The sequence below is a fragment of the Zingiber officinale genome, chromosome 6B (assembly GCF_018446385.1).
Source record: "Zingiber officinale cultivar Zhangliang chromosome 6B, Zo_v1.1, whole genome shotgun sequence".
NCBI lineage: Eukaryota > Viridiplantae > Streptophyta > Magnoliopsida > Zingiberales > Zingiberaceae > Zingiber > Zingiber officinale.
Window position 1 is genome coordinate 122,571,305 of NC_055996.1, and position 21,509 is coordinate 122,592,813.

Here is a 21,509-nt window from a genome sequence, read left to right on the forward strand (position 1 = left end):
AGAAGATAGGGACTTCTAGCGAATCAGATTTTGACCAGTGAAGAAAAATATATGACACTCAGTTAATTCTTGAATTATAATAATGTATGTGGATTGGTCTCCTTTACTTTGGTAAAGCTAGTTCAATACAAAGTTGCAAGACAGCTATTCAAGGTTGCATGAATTCTGTGAGGATTATGAGTGATCACAGTAGGATTGGTTCTCTTACCAACAAAAAATATATATATATTTAAGGAAATCTATGATATAAATAATAATGAGATTCGAGATGAGATCTCAAATTTGTGTGGTTGAGTTATTGTTGTCTAAAAAAATTATGACCAATAGAGATGGCGCCTTCCGTACCCTATGTTCAATCTAGATATTAGGTGACAAAGGTATTAAATTACATAGTAATTGAGCATTTCCACAATAACCAGGATATATTGGTAGACTTTCGGAATTACGGTGTGATGATAAGAGATAAGACGGGCTTTCTGGACAACAAGTTTAAATCTCACCTAAATTTTATATATATATATATATATATATAATATGGTCCATGCACCTAGATTTAATTTTTTTAAAAAATATATATTTTCTTAAAGAGAAACATTATACTTATCCAAAATTTTTAATCTTGAATACTATAACACAAGAAGAAAAATTTTATTGGCTCAAACTCAATTATAACACAACTCTTAAATCTTAAAATTTTAAACCATAAATACATATAATATACCCTAAAAAATAAATTAAAAATAAAAAAAATATTTTGATTCAACCTAAAACATCTGGATTCAATCCAGGCACCAAAACCGCATGAAATACATCGCAGACTAACATTCTCGTGTATATATATATATATATATATATATATATATATATATATATATATATATATATATATATATATATATATATATATATATATATATATGACTTTACATCACACATCTTGTGCCGACCTAAAATATTTTTTCGGTTTGAAATTTTTTTTTTTTTGTGCTTAATACTATAATAGAACTTCTAAATTCTAAAGGAAAAACCCTAAATGACTTAATCATAAGTAAAATAAATAAATAAATAAATAATGAAAAATTTGCTACTGTACAAATCAGCACATGTCTGCAACCATATATATATATATATATATATATATATATATATATATATATATAGTATTACCAAAAAAAAATATTTAGTATTTAGACTAAAGGATTTGAAAATAAAAAAAATATATAACACTAGGGCTCACAAATTGTCCATAGATGAATAACAAAGTAACAAAACTATATATGAGATTTAATATGTTGCACACCATCCGTGAACACCTAATATTTTTAAACACCTAATTTTTTTTTTATTATTTTCACTTCCTTTAGCCTAAATATTATACCCTAAACTTTAAACTCTAAACCTTAAAAAAAAAATTAACCCTAGATACTCACGAATATATACAGCATATACATACCCCCACCCCCAGTGCGCGCGCACAAGGGCGGATCCAGTGGGGGGCGGCATCAGCGGTCACCCCCCTTATCGGCGGTGAAACCCCTAGTATTATGGGGTTTCATTGGTAGAGATGGAGGATATCATCCCTTGTTTCGTGTAAAAATCGTCCCTCCATTCTTAAATTCCTAGATCCGCCACTATGCGCGCGCACACACCGAATGTTATTTAAAAAAAAACTAAATACTATACCCTAAAAACCCTAAACTCTAAACTATATATATATAAAGAGTAAAAATTTATAACATCATTACACTACTGTTATTATTTACTTTACTGCTGCAATTCACTACTACTATACTTTCCTTTCTACTATTTACTTTACTATTTACTGTTTACTATTTGCTATTTACTGTATTTTTCCAACATAACTTATAAGAAGAAGCATATAATTTAATAGTGGTATCAGAGCCTTAAAACCCTCCAGGACCTTACAATTTATGAACAAAATATAATTTAAAAACACTCATTACAAAGAAGTTATTAATTTCTCTCAATAATTTGCTAAAAGTAAAGACACCGGTTACAGTAACGCTGCACTAGTAAATCAAGGAGACCAAATACTGGTACAACAAAATAACACAATATTAGCACTACTTACTTCCTTACATTATAGGCTCACGGTATTAGAAACTCAACTTCTTACCCTTGAAAATCATATCTATAAAAACACCCACACAAGTAATCTAAAAGAAGCCCTAGAAAGCATAAATAAAGACCTTAGTAAATTGTCTTTAGGAAAAATAACTACCCAACAACAACTTACTACGTATAAGTTTCTTACATACAAAACCCAAGACCTCATTCCAAATGGAGCTACGAACAAAGACGCAAACTGAAAGTTTTTTTGGATTATCACAAACTTTAAAACAACCAAATAGAAACTTATCTGTGATTTCCAGAATGTCATCAACAAATATTGCTACTTATAATTAGAAGAACTTATAGACATTGATATAATTTAAATACATTTTCTAACGAACAATTAAATATCTGAAATTCAAGGAGAATATATAATCAAGGACTATTATCCTTCTCTACATCATTCTATAGATATCATAGGACACAACCACTTCATCTACCAGATGGAAGTGAAGAAAGATTTACACTCATGACTAAAGAACCGGCACGAACACTTTTGCAAAGAAAACATCACTATATACATTTAGGACTAATAGTGTTTGGCCTAAGAGGACTTAATAGAAAAAACATAGGAGCCAAAGTATTTTTAGTCATTTACAACTCAAGATTTTCTAGCAATGATAAGGCAGTTATTGGACTCATTGAAGAAGATATGAATAGTAATTTAGGAATTACATATTTATGTCCAAACTTCAATATGACAATCCCAGACTTTATAGAACATATTAAAATTTCAGTACAAGCCAGAGGGTATGGAGACTTTCAAAGACATAATATCCAAATAGACACAATATTCTTTCTAGGAAAAATAATGATAAATATTAGCAATAATTTTAAAGTTCAAATTACTAATGTTATTGAAACTCTTACTACAAAAGGCATTTATTTCCTCAAACCTAAGAACTTTTCATCTACTTTACTTGCAGGATTAGATTGGTCTTTTAATTTGGAGCTAAGCACTAAATCACAAATTTACAATCAACGGAATCCATTATTTATAAAGATAGACACGGTAGCTCCATAGTAAGATTTCATAATCACAAACCCTCAATATCACAAGAAGAAGATCATAAAGTAAATCAAACTAATATGAACTTAATGAACATATAATATAGCATACTGAAAAAGCATACAAACAACAAAGCTAATAACTATTTATTTTATGATGACTTAAATGAATATGTTTACATCCCATTTGAAATAGCTACTTATTTCACTAAAGAAGATTTAAAAGAATTGGAAACTTTTAACCTTTTACACCATAAATTAGAGTCTGACTAGATATTATATTTTGATAAGGGTCATAATATAATTGCTAAAAAGCAAGATTACTTTTCAACAGTAAAGCTAATGAATCCAGCCGAATCTAGTAGCACTAGTAATTTCATACCACAACAATTATAAGTAAGATATCCTGAAAGCTCTATGAGAACTATGGATTATGGAGAAAGACATCCTCCAAGAACAAAGATTACCCCATATACTAATAATAATCCTTTGTTGAGAACAATAGGAAAAAGGAGACCACCTGAAATTACTTATTTTGACAAAAAAAATTGGTCTTATTAAATATTGGATAATGTGATGATCCACAACTTTATGATATCTATTTAGAACAGTGGATAGTCTATGTGAAAAGAGATTATCAAGTCAGACATGAACTAGACATAGAAACAGGAGAAGTCATGATAAGAGTAGGGGAAAATTACCTAGGCGATGTTACCAGGACGGCATGGGAAGCATATAAAACTACATATCCTGAGGAAGTAGCCAAGATAACCTCACAAGGAAATAACATACTTAATTTTTGCTATACAATTCATAGGTTATTTACTATAGAGATGTTACTACTGGATTATATATAAGACAAAGAGAAGTTATGAGGAACTTAGAACAATTACAACTCTTTAGCTGGAACTAGATTAAACCTTTTTGTAATGACTTCTTAGCATTAACAGCAGTCTCAGGAAACTATTGTAACCCAGAATTAGGGGAAAGACTCTTTAGCAAGCTTCTAGGAGATTTAGGAAAGGACATACATAAGGCCTGGACAGATATGAATGTAGCACCATAATACGATAACATTAGAGTAATAATCTAATACATTATTTCCATACTTAAAGAAAAATGTACCTATATCCACATACAAAAGCAACTAAAAAATCAACAATATGGATTTTGTAGCTAGATATATACCCCTCAACAATATAATCTCATCCAACCTAGACCAAGACTAAATCATTTGTCAAGAATACCCATAAGATCGATATCAAGGCCCAAGGTAATAAAACCCAAAAAAACCTACTATGTCAGAAAAAGTAGAGAAAAGAAACTCTATCTAAATAAAGAAAAACATGTGCGAAAGTTCAAACCAAAGAAAACGTATGTTAATACCATCACATGTTTCACCTGTAATGAACCAGGATATTTATCTTTTGCCTGCTCAAATAAAAAGAATTTATATACCAGAGAAGCAAAACTAGTTACCTACACAAATCTTGATTTAGTAGAAGTACAATCAGATGTTTCTGACACATCCTCCATCTACTCTATTATTTCTGTAGATGATGTGGATGAAGTTATCCCTTCTTCTGACTATAGTCTTGTAAACTCCTTCTTGCAACCTTTATACCAGCGGTATAACCTACATCCTGAAAGACAAAATTACATACCCTACAATACGCTAGACAATCTAAAAGAATTATGGGATGAATTTCCAGATATCAATCTAATGTTTAAATAACTCAGTACTAAGGCTACAGAAGAACTTAACTGTCCACATGAGTGGATACTCAAAATAGGAACTGATAACATTCCTTATTTCTTTTGCAGCTATTATCCATCTTTAGATAAAAGAGGTACCTGTAAGTTATGTAAGAAACAAGTCTGTAATCTTTGTCTTCGACAACTGTTCTCTATTACAATACCCATAAGCCAGCTTTCTAAGGGAGGTATTCAAAATTTTTTATTAGAAACAAGAGTCTCTGTATTAGAAACTCGTATTAATAAATTAGAAACAGAACTAGAAACCTTAGATAAACAAATGAAAGAAAATCTTCCTCCACGTTCTTCTCAGGCTACTCTTGATAAAGGTAAAGACTTACAACTTACTCCAGTAGACATGATAAATAGAGATTTGGTCTTTATAAAAGCCTCTAGTATCTATAATACAGGAAAAACTCTAGACATTAGAGTCAAATGCTTGGTAAATATCCATGGCCATGAGTTCACACTATATGCCTTTCAAGATAGTTGAGCCACCAACTCCACCATAGATGAAAATACATTTCTTTCAGTCTTGCCAAAAACTTTTATAAAAATTACATCACAGCCATTACTAAGTACACAATTTGATGGCCAACAATTAGCTTGCACACAATTTATCACTAACACTCATCTGAGGTTTTATGACAACTGTGGAAAATACAGCACACCACTCCCACTCTCTAAACTATGGATTAAACCGTTATTACATTCTAATATTCACTTAATCCTAGGCTTAAATTTTCTTGTAGCACCAAATAGAGCTTTTCTTCTAACCAAGGATTATGCTCTCTTCTTTTCCTCATGCATAATATCTCCAATGGTATCAGACTATCCTTCTATTGTCCATCCCTTAACCACCAAACCCCACTTAGAAATCATACCTTCTGACAATACATCATCTTATCAATGTTCTCCTAAAAATGCATGTAAATAACCCAGTAAGCAACCACAACCTAATAATAGCCAAACTAATGCCATAGTTTTTTCTGACCAACAATATCTGGAAAACTGGCCTCACTTGGCTGGCTAAGCCCTATAACTGATGGCACATGGATCCCACCTGATCTCATACTCCCACAATAGTTATTTCAAATAATAAACACCCATAAACCCGATTTAGAAAAACTAGAAATTATTGGAGATAATCCTACTAAATATTGGGACCGAGACAAAGTCTACTGCAAACTATCAATAATTAATCCAAACCTTACAATTAAGGCTCAAGACTTAATATACAATTGGGAAACTGAAGAATGTAAAATGCACATTAATCAACTCTTAACTTTAGGAGTTATTCAAAGGTCCACATCTAGGCATCGAAGTCCAGCTTTCATAATTAATAAAGGATCAGAACAAAAACATGGTCAATCTAGAATGGTATTTAACTATAAAAGACTTAATGATAATTGTCAAGAATATGGTTATAAAATCCCTGACAAAGACCAAATCTTAAATAAAATTCAAAACTCAAAATGGTACTCTAAATTTGACATGAAATCAGGATTTTGACAAGTCAAAATGCATCCTGAGTTCATTGAATGGATAATCTTTTCCTGCCCTAAGGGACATTTTGAGTGGCTTGTTATGTCTTTTAGCCTTAAGGTGGCTCTCAAATATTCCAAAGGAAAATGAATGACATTTTTCGAGATGTTTCTTTCTTCACTTGTATATATATAGATGATATTCTAGTTTTCTCTAAAACTAAACAAGAACATTATGCTCATCTTCATATTATTTTTAACCTATTTGAGAAACATGGTCTGATTATTTCTCAAAAGAAAATGACAATAGCAACTACTCATTGATTTCCTAGGAGCCAAGATAGGTCAAGGACAAATAGCCCTTCAACCTCATATCTCTGCTAAAATTCTTGCTTTTCCAGATAAAATGGAAGATACTAAAATTCTAAAAGCTTTTTTAGGACTCCTAAATTATGCAAGACCTTATTTAAAAAATATAGGAAAAATTAGCGGCCCCTTATACAATAAGACCTCCTTAACCGGACAAAAATATTTTAATTAACAAGATATAGCACTTGTACAACAAATTAAACAGTTAGTAAAAATAATTCCCATGTTAACACTCCCACTTGATTCTGACTACTTAGTTATTGAAATAGATGGATGTGAAACAGAATAGGGAGGCATTTTATTTAGAAAAACTTCTAAATATGACCCTAAACCTACAAAAACCTTATGCAGGTATGCCTCTGGGAAATTTCAAGAAAAAGGGCATTTAACTTCACTAGATTTTGAAATATTAACGGTTATTTATTGTCTAGAAGCCTTCTGACTATTCATTTGCAATAAGTAAGAAATTACAATTAAAACAGACTGTGAAGCTATAGTCAAGTATAATCAACAAACTAAAGGATTATGAAAAGAATTAAGTACTAAGAGATGGTTAAAATTCACAAATACCATTATTAATAAAGGTTTACGTATTCACTGGGAACATATAAAGGGAATTAACAATTCTTTAGTTGATACTTTATCTCGTTACTCCACTATTTTTTTTCATGTAATGGATAGACCAAGGAAGGTACGAACATCATTTGCTACTAAAACATTAAGATTTGGAACTCGAGAATTACAACAGTTCACATAACAGGAAGATCAGTTCTACTCTATACAACACTGCCTGATTGATAACATTTGGCACATTCCAACCATTCCTGGCAGCTCTGGACATAAGATAGCAGTTATAAATGCTTTAACAAATTATTTTCTCACAACCGTACAAAAGCCAGCATGCAAGAAATTATCTTGGTATGTAGTCTTCTCTGGACCACAAGCTGGGGTATATCCTACTTGGGAAGAAACAAACATGGTCATACAAGGCCTAGAGCATCCTTTCTTTAAAGGGTACTATTCACTTGAAGAGGCTTTTCATGCTGCCAGAGCCCAACTTGGTGTTAATTTTTTTATTAGCACTTTATTAAAAACAACAACCATGATGGCAACCCCAACTAACTCACAAACTGAAGAGACTCCTACATATGCACAAATTACTGAAGGAACTCATGGATCTCCTTCCTCTTCTACAGCATTAATAGACAAAGCCACAACGGCCTAACTATTTAACACTAGCCCAATTAAAAAAACAAACTGCTACAACCTTCGCTCAAAGAACATTCGCAACTCATATATTGAGCTTGCCCAATACCATACCTGAGGACATCAACTCTTACGTTTGAAACTTAGCAAAACAGTCTACATTACAAACCTTTATTGAATTATGTGAAGCCTTAAAGGCCTTCCATAAAAATCCCCCTCCTAGGATAACTATTGTCTATGAAACAGAATTTAGCCCAAAACTCGAATGTCAGAAAATTGGCCCAACCTGTGAAGACTCTGCTAAATACGGATGTCCATGCCAGCTGTTATATCCTTCCACAAAGTCAACTTGGACTATGAAAAGTATAAAACAACCTCTTACAAAGGAAGGCTTATTTCTCCTTTTTTTCTAATGGACTATGGATTGCTTTACAAAATTTAGACACATGATCCAAATTATGTCAGAGATTTTCCTAAAAAGCTTGGTACTATTATTTCTCTGGCCTAGAAGAAGAAGAAACGTTTGTCGTATGCACGTTTGACAGCTCTCCACCTGAATGGCTTGACCTTAATATTGAACCAGCTAAACATCTGGTTAAGCTTGACATCAATGAAGTTGGAGGTATTCAGACGGAACTTGAAGATTATCCTTTCGACCCAAATCTTAATTGGGAAGCTCCTCCTACTATTGGAGATCAACTAAAGCATTGGAGACCATCAGTACAAGGAACTAATTGGGCTTGGGACCGTTTAACAAATCCAGACAATTACTTCCTAGTCGGAGAAACTTATATTGAAAAAATCTACTGGCCAAAAGATATGGGTACTAGATTCTTCCCTTTCTCCTTTAAAACACAACACACAACTTTGTTTCAACATTATCAAAGAAAAACTGAAAGATACTGCCAGAAGCGACTAGCCATCTCTGTCCTCTCTGCTAGAGCATACAGAGCAGCACTCTACAGAAGTATACAGTCAGACTTAGCCGGAAGCTCACAAACTCTCTCTTTGGACCGTACAAGTGACAATAACCTAGATAACCTAATGGAAACTTAATGACAACATTGCCCATGAAACGTCATTTATGAAGTCCTTTTCCATTCACACAATACCACAGCAACATCTACTAAAAACGTCATCCATGACGTTTTTTTCCATTCCTCCAACATTATGTCCACCCAACTAAAATGCAGTCATCTGTCCCTCACTAAGCCTCCTTTTGCCAGACCCTCCTTCTTCCCATCTTTTGTTGCTTTCCACCTGTCCTTCACCAAGCCTCCTCTTTCCCAGCCCCTCTCTTCTCTTCTCACCTTGTTTTCCTTCTTCTCCAAGCAAACACTCTCTCCTCTGCCTATAAAAGGCCCCCAAACCTCTCCGGTTGGGGTATCCACTTCTCCCACTGCCATCACTACTATCCGAATTCCCCCGGTGTTCTTCAAGTGTACTCAAGTGTGTTTGTAAGTTTTCTTTGTAAGCTATCTTTATGTACAAATATATAACTATCTCAATTTTCTGGTTGTAATTCCCTATAAAATTCTCTACTAAATAAGATCTATGCTTATTTGTATGATAAACTGAGTTTAGTAACAAAGATATTCTGCCTATCTTTTCTTGGTTCTTTTCCTCAGTCCTTATCTTAGTAACCAACAGGTGAACAGTAATTGTATCAGGAATAACTAAAATCATATAAGACCTGTGCGGGCTAAATAAGAAGGATAACTTTAACCCAAAATCTTACGCATAAGCCAGGGCAATGGTTAAACGGTGAGATCCTAAATAGGTGAGGCTCCCTAGAAAATAAACAAGAACAGAAAACAAAGTAAGCATAAAAAAGAGTAAAAATTTATAGCATCATTACATTACTGTTGTAATTTACTTTACTGTTGCAATTCACTACTACTACAATTTCCTTTCTACTATTTACTTTACTGTTTACTGTTCCACTTTATTGTTTACTATTATTATTTACTATTTACTATATTTTTCCAACGTAACTTCTAAGAAGAAGCATAAAATTTAATAGTGATATCAGAGTATTAAAATCCTCCAGGACCTTACAATTTATGAACAAAATATAATTTAAAAACACTTATTACAAAGAAACTATTGATTTCTCTCAACAATTTGCTAAAGTAAGGACACCAAACACCCGATTACAGTAACGTTACACTATTAAATCAAGGAGACCAAATAATAGTACGATAAAATAACACAATATTAGCACTACTTACTTACATTATAGGTTCACGGTATTAGAAACTCAACTTCTTACCCTTGAAAATCATATCTATAAAAACACCCACACAAGCGATCTAAAAGAAGTCCTAGAAAGCATAAATAAAAATCTTAGTAAATTATCTTTAGGAAAAATAATTACCCAACAACAACCTACTACGTATAAATTTCTTACATACAAAACCCGAGACCTCATTCCATATATATATATATATATATATATATATATATATATATATATATATATATATATATATATATAATTTTATTATCCCACACTCCTTACCTCGCACAACTTGTGAGCATCTCAAAAAAAAAAAAAATTGGTTTTGAATTTTTTTTTTCTTATAACCAAACTTCTAAATTCGAAAGAGCTTAAAAAAATATAGAGAGAGGCGCTAATTGGCTAAAAATATAAGTGAAATCAATTGGAATTGGTGTGATAAATCCTGTAAGAAGAATTCCTAGTGAGTCTAGAAATATATCAAAATTCAAATTTAAATGTGTACTTTTGGATCGTCAATCATGATATAATAATAATACACGTGGTTTGAGTATATTCATCTTGAACAAGTTTTCTCTTAAAATAAAAGTTTTATATTACAAAAAATATTACTAGTTGCACATGACCAAGATTTACGGGCATTGACAACGTGGTCAAATTCCACATAAGTTGGCGACCACAGAATACCCAAAGCTCTACAAAATTAGGGCTACTTCTCTCCTCCCTGCTTGGTGAAGTTTGTATGATTTAGAGCTGATGCTCTATTTGCTCAAGAAGATATACTTGGAAGGCTCTCCCTTGCTAAGAACTTGCAAGTTAAAGGAGGAAGAAGAGGATTGTGGAGCTTGTTCAATCGATGCATTGTTCACGTATACACCGAGTTGTTTAACACCTGAGAAATCAAACATCAATCTTTGAACATTTACATTTGCAATCCATTCTGACCTAAATAAAATTGATACACTGACAAAGACAATGACATCAAAGTGGTATGGAGGGAGATTTGTCAAGCTCTAATTCTTCATCTGGGTGATCACTGCAGCATTGGCCAGTGATAGAGCATGGGCCGTATGAATGTCTTGGGCAACAAATTAAGTGTTGCTATTGTCCTAAAATTTGTAAAATTTTTTTTGTTATAATATTCTTAGCAACAAGATGAATAAAAGGAGAAATTTTCACACAAAGTGCATAATGGAGCTAAAAGAGCAAGAAGTTCAAGAGTGTGTGCAGAATATAATTAGAGTTACAATTGTGTTGTAATGAGAAATGATGCAAGTGTTTGATCTAAGTACACGAGCAATCCTCATAACCTATTCAACACCTCCAATGCAAGAAAAGGGACATTGATATTGATTTTGATTTATTTTTTAAAAAAAACAAGATCTAAATTAGCTAAATTGATTCTTTAAATACTAAACTTGAACCCAAAATGAATCTTTTCAACCTCCCATGGTTGTAAAACTACCTCAACAATCTTCAAGTTAATGCTAATGAGCTTGATTGAGTTGTGCACACATTTTGCTTATTTTTCTACCATTCTATAGCAATATTTGAATCTTGAGAATTAATTGTTTAAATTTTTTGCACCTTCAGAGAGCCAATTATCCATCGATCTAACATCTAGGACCTGCAATTTTTACATTGATTATGGGTGGGTGAAATATCTCTAACCAAATAGAGACTTAGCATCATAATTGATTTACTAGAAGAAACTCCATTAGTTAAGAGTTCTCAACAAAATGATTACATCTTTGAATATTGATTTGTGTACCTTTCAGGCATATGAACAAATTTCTAAGTTTTGAGTTTATCAGAACATGTACATTATATATCTGTAATATATATATATATATGCAATGCACACAAACACAATTAGACTTGTACATTGGGTTTTTGATTCAAACAAGAAAATTAAAACAGAAAATTGCCAGTGATAGACCATAATTTATTAGGGCCAAAATTTATCTTGTACATTGGGTTTTAGATTGGACTGGAAAAATAGACAAGAAGCATACATCTCATTGGTAGGTGGCAACTCCGGGATCGATCTACTTTATTTATTCAAAGGGTCACCGGATCAATTGCCAGTGATAAACCCAATCGTTGAAGAAAGTAAACAGGATTCTAAAGCTTTATAAATTTGCCCATCTATACAAACCAGTGATGCAAGAAAAGGAAGGCACCTTGTCTAGGCTGGCAGCCATACATATGAAGGAAAGTACAGTGAGTATTAAACATATGTAATTTGACATTTAAGAGTTCATTTACTTAGATGGAAAATCGCGAGGGTAAGAGAAACGATACCAAAATTACATATGGAACTTCTTCATTTATGTGTTTCTTGTCGCTTTCTCTCCACCCTTTTTCCAACAGCGTCATCTGGGAACAATTAATAGAGAAAATCTATCTATAATCATGATTGACTTCACAGGAGGAAGATAAACTACTCCCGAGTATCATTAGAGTAGAGAAGTGGAATTGACTTTAAGGAAACACTACGAGGATAAAGAGAACACAGTCTTTAGGAAATAAAGATGCATAGGATATAACACGCACAAAAAAAAGTAGATGAGAAGTGGAACAACTATGAGTACTTGTGCATAAAGCAATAGGGAACATCCTTATTAGGAGATCTAAGATGAAGACTGGCGATTAGAGAGTAGGAGAGTCTCTAGGACTTGTTGGAGTGTCTCCAAGGTGTGGTCATCGACTGCACACCCACAAGGGAGGCAGCTTAAGTGGTGGATCAACAACAGCAAAGGATGGGGAGATCCACAAACAAAGGTAGAAAAGACAATATAGTAGGAACATAAAAAACTTTCTACATTAACTTGGATAAAGATGGTGCAGAGAGAAAGGAGTGAACTCGAAAAAGATTACACCATGCAACATAAAAGGCACAACGTGCCTTAAGAGAGACACAAAAGATAACCTTTCTGCAGATAACTCATACCCTTGGACAATATAGTCGATAAGACCATGAAAATAACTTATTTTGGCCAAGAGTCATTAGGTGAACAAAGCAATTGCATCCAAAGATTTATCATTAGATATCTTATGGAAAGGCAATATTGAAGGGGATTTTCCCATAAAGAGTAGAGGATGGCATATAGTTGATGAAATAATATACAATCAAAAATAACATCATTGGGGTGCATGCATGTATAAGTGTAAATTACGAGAAGACTTGAGACATCAAGTTTTCACTCTACTACACCATTTTGTTGAGGTGTATAAGGGCATCAAATCTGATGACGAATACCATGACTAAGAGCGAGACAAGTATTCCCTAATATTAACAATGTATAGTAGAGATGTCAGATTGGTTTTTGATTTTTGCATAAAAGGAAAGAGAGAGAAAACTTCAAACCCACCAACATTTCTTTGAAGAATAATCATAAATGAAGGTGGAAAAAAAATAGGAAACTAAACCTAGAGTTAAGTCAACTTGGACCCCAATCACGAATGAACTAAGCAAAAGTGCAAAAGCAGGTTTAAGAGCACCACTAGGAAAAGGGGTTATCTAGCTAATAGGATTCACATTCAAGAGCTTAAGAGCTTGAAGATTAGACAGATCAGGAACCATTTTCTCCAAGCTTTAGAAAGAGGGATGACCAAGATGACTATGAAGCAGGTGGGGTGTAGGTGTAGCTAAGAGAGCTGTAGACAATTAAGGCATAATTAGTACAGCCCACAAAACTCATGTTTGATACCAATTACCTTGTGTATCCATAAATTGTGAATGAACAAAGTGTGTGAAAATAAAAGAATGTGAAAGATGATAGAACAGTTTAATGATCTAGTGAATTGTCAAGAAAGTATATGACTGATCTACAACAGGAAATGAATGGCCAAAAGTGTAAACTCGTCAATATCATTGTTGACCTCTTTGGAAATTTGGCATTTTGTTATCCTTTTATAAATTCTTAAACCTGTGACTAGATAGATTCAGCTTTTAGGCAATGAAATGAAACACAGCCCAAGACTAGTTGGCTTAGCTTCTCACTGAAATATTGGGTCAGCGAAATTAAAAGAAGAAATCAGAACCTGGGACACAATGGCAACAACAATATACTCCAGATGAAGGCTACTTTAGCAACAAGGTCGGACTTGGATATGTCGAGTGGTCCAGAGGTAAGAGCAAATGCTCTGGTGATCAACTCTAATGATCCGCAAAGATGCATAAAGGGGGCTCCAAAAGAGACAATTGTGTCTTCCTGTAGGGCCACTTGCAACAGGAGTGACCAAGAGGAAGTAGTTCCCCTCCTATGAGGACCGCAAATGGAAGAGGGTACAGAGCAAACTGTAGTTTTGCAGAGAGTGTCACATGGAGAAGTTGCACCGATGCATCTTAGGGGGGTATATGCGGAAGAAGCTAGAAGTGGGACGATCTCGATTAAGCAATACAAATGCAAGGATGAAGCTCCACAAGAGAGGAACACTGCATGCAAGAGAAGCAGCATTCCCAGTCAGATGTTCGACAAGAGAAGGTCTCCAATCTAACTGAAAAACCAAATAAAAAAGGAGCCTTCATCTCCACCCACTTGATGATCTGTGGAAAGGAATGACGCCCAAGAGTTGAACCTAATAGTGCGATGACAAGAGGAAAGAAGGTGGAGATGAAAAGGGCCCTAATACCATGCTGAAAGGAAAATTATTCTTCATTAGAAATCATAAATAACCCTCTAATAAGAAATATTATAAAATTGGTGCTTTATTCCCTTACATACTTACACAGCCATTGGCCACAGCTATGCTTTTAATGGACGATAAAATTTGTATCTTAGATTTACACAAACCAAAAAAAAACCTAATTCAAGATTTTCCTCACCATCGTGACAACAAACTACTTCGTATCCAACATGCAATGCATGTAGTTATTATAGACAGAAAAAAAAGATTGTGGTATGCATTTTATTCTTCTAGCTAAATCATAAGGTCATCCACTATCAAGCTCAGCTATTACTTTAGAAGTTAACCTATGCATTGCACGGACAAAAAAATCTATGAAAACAGAAGAGAATGAAAATATGAATCAAAATGACCAAATGACATTAACCACCAGAGACTATTTTGGTTCAGGTAAACAATCATACCCGTTATATTATAACTGTGAAAAAATTGCCTTCTCATCCATCTACAGTCAATACATTATTGGTAAAGCCACCACTGATGATAATCTCCTGCCCAGGGTCTACTGTCCAATGACCATCAACGATGAACTTTATCTAGGAAAAAAAAGAAGTTAAAGCGCTGAACATGCTATCCTTTTACAAGAGGCATTAAATGGATCTCCCAAAATAACGCAGAATATGGCTCAATTAATATGACATCCAATGTAGGAACACAACAAGAGAAATTGAAACAAAAAATTTATAGTGACCAGGTGCAAATATAAAATTAAAATTAACTGGAAGTCAAACTGTTTACATTGATAAAACTTGATTATATGTCATTTTAAATGTAAAATATTATATTTTTAGGTTTAAGTTTGATTTTAAATTTGTAAATAAATTTATTTAAAGAATTGTATAAGAATAAAATTTCTAAAAATTAAAAAATAAGAAATCTGACACGCACGAACTTGAATTTGAAAATATTCTATACCTAAATAGAGTTTCTTTGAAAAATAATAATAATAATAATAATGTGATTCACTTATTGGACAACTACTGTAATCATCATCTATATTTAATAATATAACAATGAAATGAATTTAAAAATAGTGAAAAAATAAATAAAGTATTTTTTAAACTTAATCAAATAAAATTTTTATTTAATCAAAATGTCACATTAAACTCTAGTTGTTTCTTGATTACCAAACCAAAGTTGAGATAACAAAAGGACATTATCTTGTCAAACTCAAGTTTTCCCGTCGCTTGCTTGTACGATCCTTAAATGTTATACAATTCATCTCACAAATTTTTTTCACTAATGTTGGATATCACATTTTATCTTATTTAATTTTTCACATTTTAAATTATTTTTAAAAAAATAAATGGCAAAGTTAAAGTTAATAAATATTTAAGTATTATTGAAAATCAACATATTAAGCATCTAACTCCACAACAAAAGGAGTCTTTTTCAAAGCATATTAAAGCCCTGTTAGATATTGGGGTAATTCGTCCAAGCAAAAATCGCCATCAAACTTCTGCAATCATAGTCAAATCTGGCACAACTATTGATCTAAAGATGGGAAAAGAAATTAAGGGAAAAGAGCGCATGATCTTCAATTATAGGTGCCTCAATGACCTTACTCATAAGGATCAATATAGTTTGTCTGGAATCAATACAATCCTAAGAAAGGTCAGTAATAGTAAAGTTTACTCCAAATTTGATCTCAAGAGTGGCTTCCATCAAGTAGCAATGCATCCAAAATCAATTGAATGGACGACCTTTTGGGTTCCAGAGGGACTATACGAATGGCTCGTAATGTCATTCGGACTGAAGAACGCTCCAGCCATTTTTCAACGAAAAATGGATAATTGCTTTCAACGAACGGAAAATTTTATCGCAGTATATATTGATGACATCCTGGTTTTCTCTCAAAACTATCAAGAACATGCGGAGCGCCTAAAAATAATGCTTGGTATATGCCAAAAAAATGGGCTTATCCTAAGTCCCACTAAAATGAAAATAGCAGTTGTAGAAATCGAATTCCTTGGGGCAATACTAGGAGAAGGAAAAATCAAGCTTCAACCCCATATTATTTCAAAAATTGCAGATTTCAAAGAAAAGGAATTATGCTCTATAAAAGGAATGAGATCTTGGTTGGGTCTTTTAAACTATGCAAGAAATTATATCCTGGACCTGGGGCGACTGCTCAGCCCGCTATACGCCAAAACAAGCCCAACAGGTGACAAGCGCATGAACAAACAGGATTGGGCTTTAGTTAAAAAAATCAAGGAAATTGTGTTGATTGCTACTCGGAAAACCTAATGGTTCCACTGTACAAAAATTTTGTACAAAGGTCTGAACCTTTTCCTAGCTACCATGTGTTCTTTTAAATTAAACTTGGATCGCCTGCGGAACTTAACACGTTTGATCCAAAGTTTAATCTATTTGTTCTTTTAGGTTTTGACTTGGATCTCCTGCGGAACTTAACACTTTCGATCCAAATCACCTAAGTTATTAATTCTATTAAATATTAATTTCCAAAATTGGCTTCCAGTACTGACGTGGCGAGGCACATGGCCTTCTTGGATATGGGAACAACCACCACCGACTAGACAAGGCTTTTAAGGAAAACTAATATTTAATTTTCTTAAATAACTTTAGGTCAACCGAAAAGAACAATCAAATCACAAGGAAAAGAAAAACAAAAAAAACACAACATCGAAAACAAATTCGAAATACTAGAATCGCATGCCTCTTGTATTTGATATTATTTCCAAAAATAACTAGTATGATGCGGAAAGGAAAAATACTAGTTATACCTTTTAGAAAGACCTCTTGATCTTCTACCGTATTCCTCTTCTAACCTCGGACGTTGTGTGGGCAACGATCTTCCAAGATGAGGACCACCTAGCACCTTCTTCTTCTTCCTTCAAGTTTCGGCCAAGCACCAAAATCTAAGGATGAAGAACCTTTTCCACCAACTAAGCTCCAAGGGATGCAAGCTTCCTCTCCTTCTTCTTCTTCTTCTCCAAGTAGTATCCGGCCACCACAAAAGCTCCAAGCAAAGAAGAGTTTCGGCCACCACAAAAAGGAAGAGAGGGAGAGAAGATGGCCGGCCACAACACCAAGGAAAAGAGGGAGAGAAAAATAGAGGTTGTGTCTCATGAAGGCACCCCAACCCTCTCTTTTATATTCCTTAGCTTTGGTAAATAAGGAAATTTAATTACAATAAAATTTCCTTAATTTTCCTTGACATCAATTAATTAAGAAAAATTAAATAAAATTTCCTAATCAATTATGTAATGGTCGGCCACCTCATGGAGAGCAAACAAGACAATTTTTAATCAACAATTAAAAATTCCTTATTTGTCTCCGGAAATTTTAAAAAATAAAATTTCCCTTTAAAATCCCTTCATGGTTGATAAAAAGAAATTTCTATAATTTTAATTTTTCAACATGTGAATAATTTACAAAGAGAAAAAATAAAATATCTTTCCTATGTACAAATAAGGAAAGAGATCTAATCTCTTTTCTTAATCTTTTGTAGAAGAGATATTTTAATTTTAATTCTCTCCAATAAATTATATCTTCCACATAAGAAAAATTTAAAATTAAAATTCTTTTAAATTTAATGGGGGCCGGCCACCTAAGCTTGGGTTCAAACTAGGGCCGGCCACCCAAGCTTGGTCGGCCCTAGCTCGATCCACAAGCTAGCTTGGCCCGCCCATTAGTGGTATGAAGGTGGGTATAGGTGGGTATAGTACTCTATAAATAAGATGCTACGATAGGAACTGAGAGGAGGAATTTTTGGTTTTGGTGTCCCGATAAAATTAAGCATCCCGTGTTCGCCCCGAACACACAACTTAATTTTATCAATAATAATTCATTCCACTATAGAACTATTATTGAACTACCGCATCAATCTCAAATTACATTTTTAGGCTCCTTCTTATTATGAGTGTGTTAGTCTCCCTGTGTTTAAGATGTCGAATGTCCACTAATTAAGTGAGTTACTGACAACTCATTTAATTAATATCTTAATCCAAGAATAGTACCACTCAACCTTATCGTCATGTCGGACTAAGTCCACCTGCAGGGTTTAACATGACAATCTTTATAAGCTCATCTTGGGGACATTATCAACCTAGATTACTAGGACACAGTTTCCTTCTATAATCAACAACACACACTATAAGTGATATCATTTCCCAACTTATCGGGCTTATTGATTTATCGAACTAAATCTCACCCATTGATAAATTAAAGAAATAAATATCAAATATATATGCTTGTTATTATATTAGGATTAAGAGCACACACTTCCATAATAACTGAGGTCTTTGTTTCTTTATAAAGTCGGTATAAAAGAAACGACCTCTAATGGTCCTACTCAATACACTCTAAGTGTACTAATGTAACTATATAGTTAAAACAAACTAATTCCTAATTACACTACGACCTTCCAATGGTTTGTTCCTTTCCATTTTGGTCGTGAGCTACTGTTTATAATTTATAAGGTACTGATAACATTATATTCTGTATGTGACACCACATAATATGTTATCTACAATATAAATTAAATGAACAACTACAAATAGATGTAGACAATTTGACCAAATGTGATTCTTTATTCAAAATAAATGTTTACAAAAGCTTAGGCTTTCAGTATACACTCTAACAAATTGTTCTCAATCTACCAGATTTAGAGGTAGCACCGGAAGAATGTTTTATGATACTTGAAGCAGATGGTTGCATGGACGGATGGGGAGGGATATGTAAGTGGAAGTCGCAAAAATATGACCCTAGGAGTACGGAAAAAATATGTGCATATGCTAGCGGCAAATACAATCCACCAAAATCAACTATTGATGCAGAATTATACGCAGTTATGAACTCTCTAGAAGCCCTAAAAATTTACTTCTTAGACAAAGGAGAGATAATTATTCGGACTGATTGTCAAGCAATTATTAATTTTTTTGAAAAAACCTCCACAAATAAACCTTCAAGGGTTAGATGGCTGGCATTCACACACTATATTACAGGAACGGGCATAAATGTTGGCTTTGAGCATATTGATGGAAAGGATAATCAACTCGCTGATACCCTTTCACGATTAATAAATTCTCTCATTTTTGTAGAATGGCCGGAGCCGGAGATGCTATTCAAACTGGACCTGGCAACCACACCAGCGAATGCGGCAAGGAATCCCTTGAAGAATATGATGGCATCAAAGAACAACTTATGCGACTCCAGAAGCGGGCCTCAAAGCAAGCCGTTTTCACAGACAACAGTTTCGACACCTTCACGCATACAAATTACAAGAATGTAAAAAAGAAGCGCGAAAGATAGCTATTGGCAAGACTGGTATCCTGCAACAATAATTTGTTTAGTTTCTCACAACCTTTTTCGCTACTCTGTTCTTGAATTTCACTTTGAAACTTTACCTCTTTACATAAAGTTCCTCCTTTCTTTCTTCACGCTACACAGTTGCTTTTCCATAAGAACAACAGTACTACATTGCATGGTGCCAAGGGGAGATAGAGCGACTACAAAAGGAAGCAAGTTATTACAAACTTTTATATGAAGAAATTCTTATGGAAAAGCAACTGTGTAGCATCAAGAAAGAAAGGAGGAACTTTATGTAAAGAGGTAAAGTTTCAAAGTGAAATTCAAGAACAGAGTAGCGAAAAAGGTTGTGAGAAACTAAACAAATTAACAGAAATAAGGAGAGAGATGAACCCACAGATTCTATTAACTTGCTTGTTGTTTACAAACCCAAACTTGCTTACTTGCTTACAAACCCAAGTAGAGCTCAGGTTATTCCTGACTTCTGCCGTTGCAAGGGTCTAGAATTGCTCTCTTATAGAGGGAAAAAGCAATGCCGGGTGCACATAAGGGCCCCATCGTCACATGCTTATGCCTTCTAAGATAAGAGCAAATCTCCTTAGCAGATTGCCTTTACAGCTAGCGAATCTTATCGTGCTCAATTATTGAGTTCGAGTCACGAAGATTGCTTTTACAGCTGGCTAGCGAATCTTATCGTGCTCAATTATTGAGGTCGAGTCACGAGGATTGCTTTTACAGCTGGCAACTCTTATTATGTAGTACAACTTTATTGTTGCTGAGGATCCACTAAAGTTATTTTACATTGGGTCCACCATGCTTATCCTACAATAGGAAGTGCGCCATTCTGTGGGCTGAGTCTTTGATCAGGTTTCCTGCTGCTTCTAACTGTTCATCTATTTGTTTTGTTGCAGGATACCAGTCTTGCCAATAGCTATCCTTTGTGCTCCTTTTTTTTACATTCTTGTAATTTGTATGCGTGAAGGTGTCGGAGCTGTTGTACTGTGAAAACGGCTTGCTTTGAGGCCTGCTTCTGGAGTTGCATAAGTTGTTCTTTGATGCCATCATATTCTTCAAGGGGGATTCCTTGCCGCATTCGCTGGTGTAGGTAGAGTAGGAGGCTTTGGTACCTCTCATCGAGTCTATCCATGTCGAAAGTATATTGATTATCTGCTGTTGAGCTTCCTTGTTGGGCCTTTCCTTTACCTCTTGTATAGCCAAGGTTGCCAGGTCCAGTTTGAATAGCATCTCCGGCTCCGGCCATTCTACAAAAATGAGAGAATTTATTAATCGTGAAAGGGTATCAGCGAGTTGATTATCCTTTCCATCAATATGCTCAAAGCCAACATTTATGC

At 33.9% G+C, this 21,509-nt stretch overlaps 1 protein-coding gene across 11 annotated transcripts in view; it reads right to left on the reverse strand.

Annotated features, from left to right (window-relative positions):
* Nucleotides 1-10,686: 10,686 nt before the first annotated feature.
* Nucleotides 10,687-21,509, reverse strand: part of LOC121989312 (protein PTST homolog 3, chloroplastic-like) — a 53,389-nt gene continuing 42,566 nt past the window's right edge. For 5 of the 11 annotated variants that reach the window (XM_042543268.1, XM_042543274.1, XM_042543272.1 and 2 more), the window contains 2 exons: nucleotides 15,291-15,422; nucleotides 10,687-11,086 (listed from right to left, as the gene is read on the reverse strand). In XM_042543268.1, the coding sequence (XP_042399202.1) occupies nucleotides 15,324-15,422 (99 nt within the window). In that variant the 3' untranslated portion in view covers nucleotides 10,687-11,086; nucleotides 15,291-15,323. Of the gene's footprint in view, nucleotides 11,087-11,162; nucleotides 11,304-12,498; nucleotides 12,574-15,290; nucleotides 15,423-21,509 lie in introns of those variants that run through there. The other 6 variants (XR_006114224.1, XR_006114222.1, XR_006114223.1 and 3 more) reach the window with 5 other exon arrangements.